At 51.8% G+C, this 997-nt stretch overlaps 1 protein-coding gene across 1 annotated transcript in view; it reads right to left on the bottom strand.

The window, feature by feature from the left end:
• Positions 1-366, bottom strand: part of LOC102014573 (PRAME family member 12-like) — a 20,209-nt gene extending 19,843 nt beyond the window's left edge. Inside the window, exon 1 of the mRNA XM_013504137.1 lies at positions 217-366. Coding sequence (XP_013359591.1) covers positions 217-366 — 150 coding nt within the window. The remainder of the gene's footprint in view (positions 1-216) is intronic.
• Positions 367-997: the final 631 nt, after the last annotated feature.

The raw sequence follows: 997 nt of genomic DNA, 5'->3' as shown, positions 1-997 counted from the left end.
GGAATCCCAGGAGCCCCCTCCAGGGAACCTGGGTCACACTCACCTGGAGCAAACTGGGCTCAGCAGCAGGTCGAGCCCATCCAGCACAGCTTGTAACACCCTTTGCTGGAACTGGACAGCATTCTCCTGAGTGCCCAGAGTCCCTGGTTCCCTCGTCCTCAGAGCTCCCAGTGGCAGGTACGAAAAGGGCCAGCCCAGCACCAGGGCCTTCACAACCTCAGCGTGTCCCCTGGTAAAGGCCTCCGTGAACACTGGCGGGAAGAGCTCCCCTGGCAGGTGTTCCATGGCCTCCATGGCCAAGGCCTCGTCCCTCAGCAAGCTCTGAATTGCCAGTTTCAGTAGTCTGTGTGGGGACTCGGTGCTCATCCTGGTGAACCTGGTAGGTCGGGGTGCTGAGAAAACACAGAGGAAAGAGACATCCTTTCAGACAAGGGTGAGACACCCCTCCTCACCCATCAGGGACCAACTTGCAGCCAAAACATTCCTGCTCTGGAAAGGGTAGAAGGTCCTCAGTTTTCCCCAAATCTGTTCAGTGCTTATGGTCCCAAAGCATTACTTCTGCTCTTAGTGACAGCAGGAAGAATGTAGCACCATGATAGCACCATGATGATGCAATTTGATGAACAGAACATAGATTTCCTACTCCAGCACATTAAACTCCAGACCCACAGGGAATTGGGAACCAAGGATTCTGAAAGTGACTCCCATCAGTTTTGGGAAATACTCTGAGCCTCATTAAGGAAATATAACCAATAAAATGAATCTGTCAGATAGCCCATTCTCCACCTTGTCAGTTCCCATGATGCACTTGGACAAGAAAAATTAAGGAGACTATGAAATGAATGCTGAGTTTTCATTGCAAATACTCATAGAATCCTGAATTCCCCTCCTAACCTAGAGCTGGCAGGAGCAGGGATGGTCTGCTCTTGCCTGCCTGCCTTTTGGCTCCCTGGATCAACCAAACCCCGACAGGGGAAGCAGAGACTTGGCAGGATGA

The sequence above is a fragment of the Chinchilla lanigera genome, unplaced genomic scaffold (assembly GCF_000276665.1).
Source record: "Chinchilla lanigera isolate Chin_1 unplaced genomic scaffold, ChiLan1.0 scaffold00085, whole genome shotgun sequence".
Classification (NCBI taxonomy): Eukaryota; Metazoa; Chordata; class Mammalia; order Rodentia; family Chinchillidae; genus Chinchilla; species Chinchilla lanigera.
The sequence above is the reverse complement of the archived record's forward strand: the minus strand, read 5'-3'. Positions and strand labels throughout refer to the sequence as shown.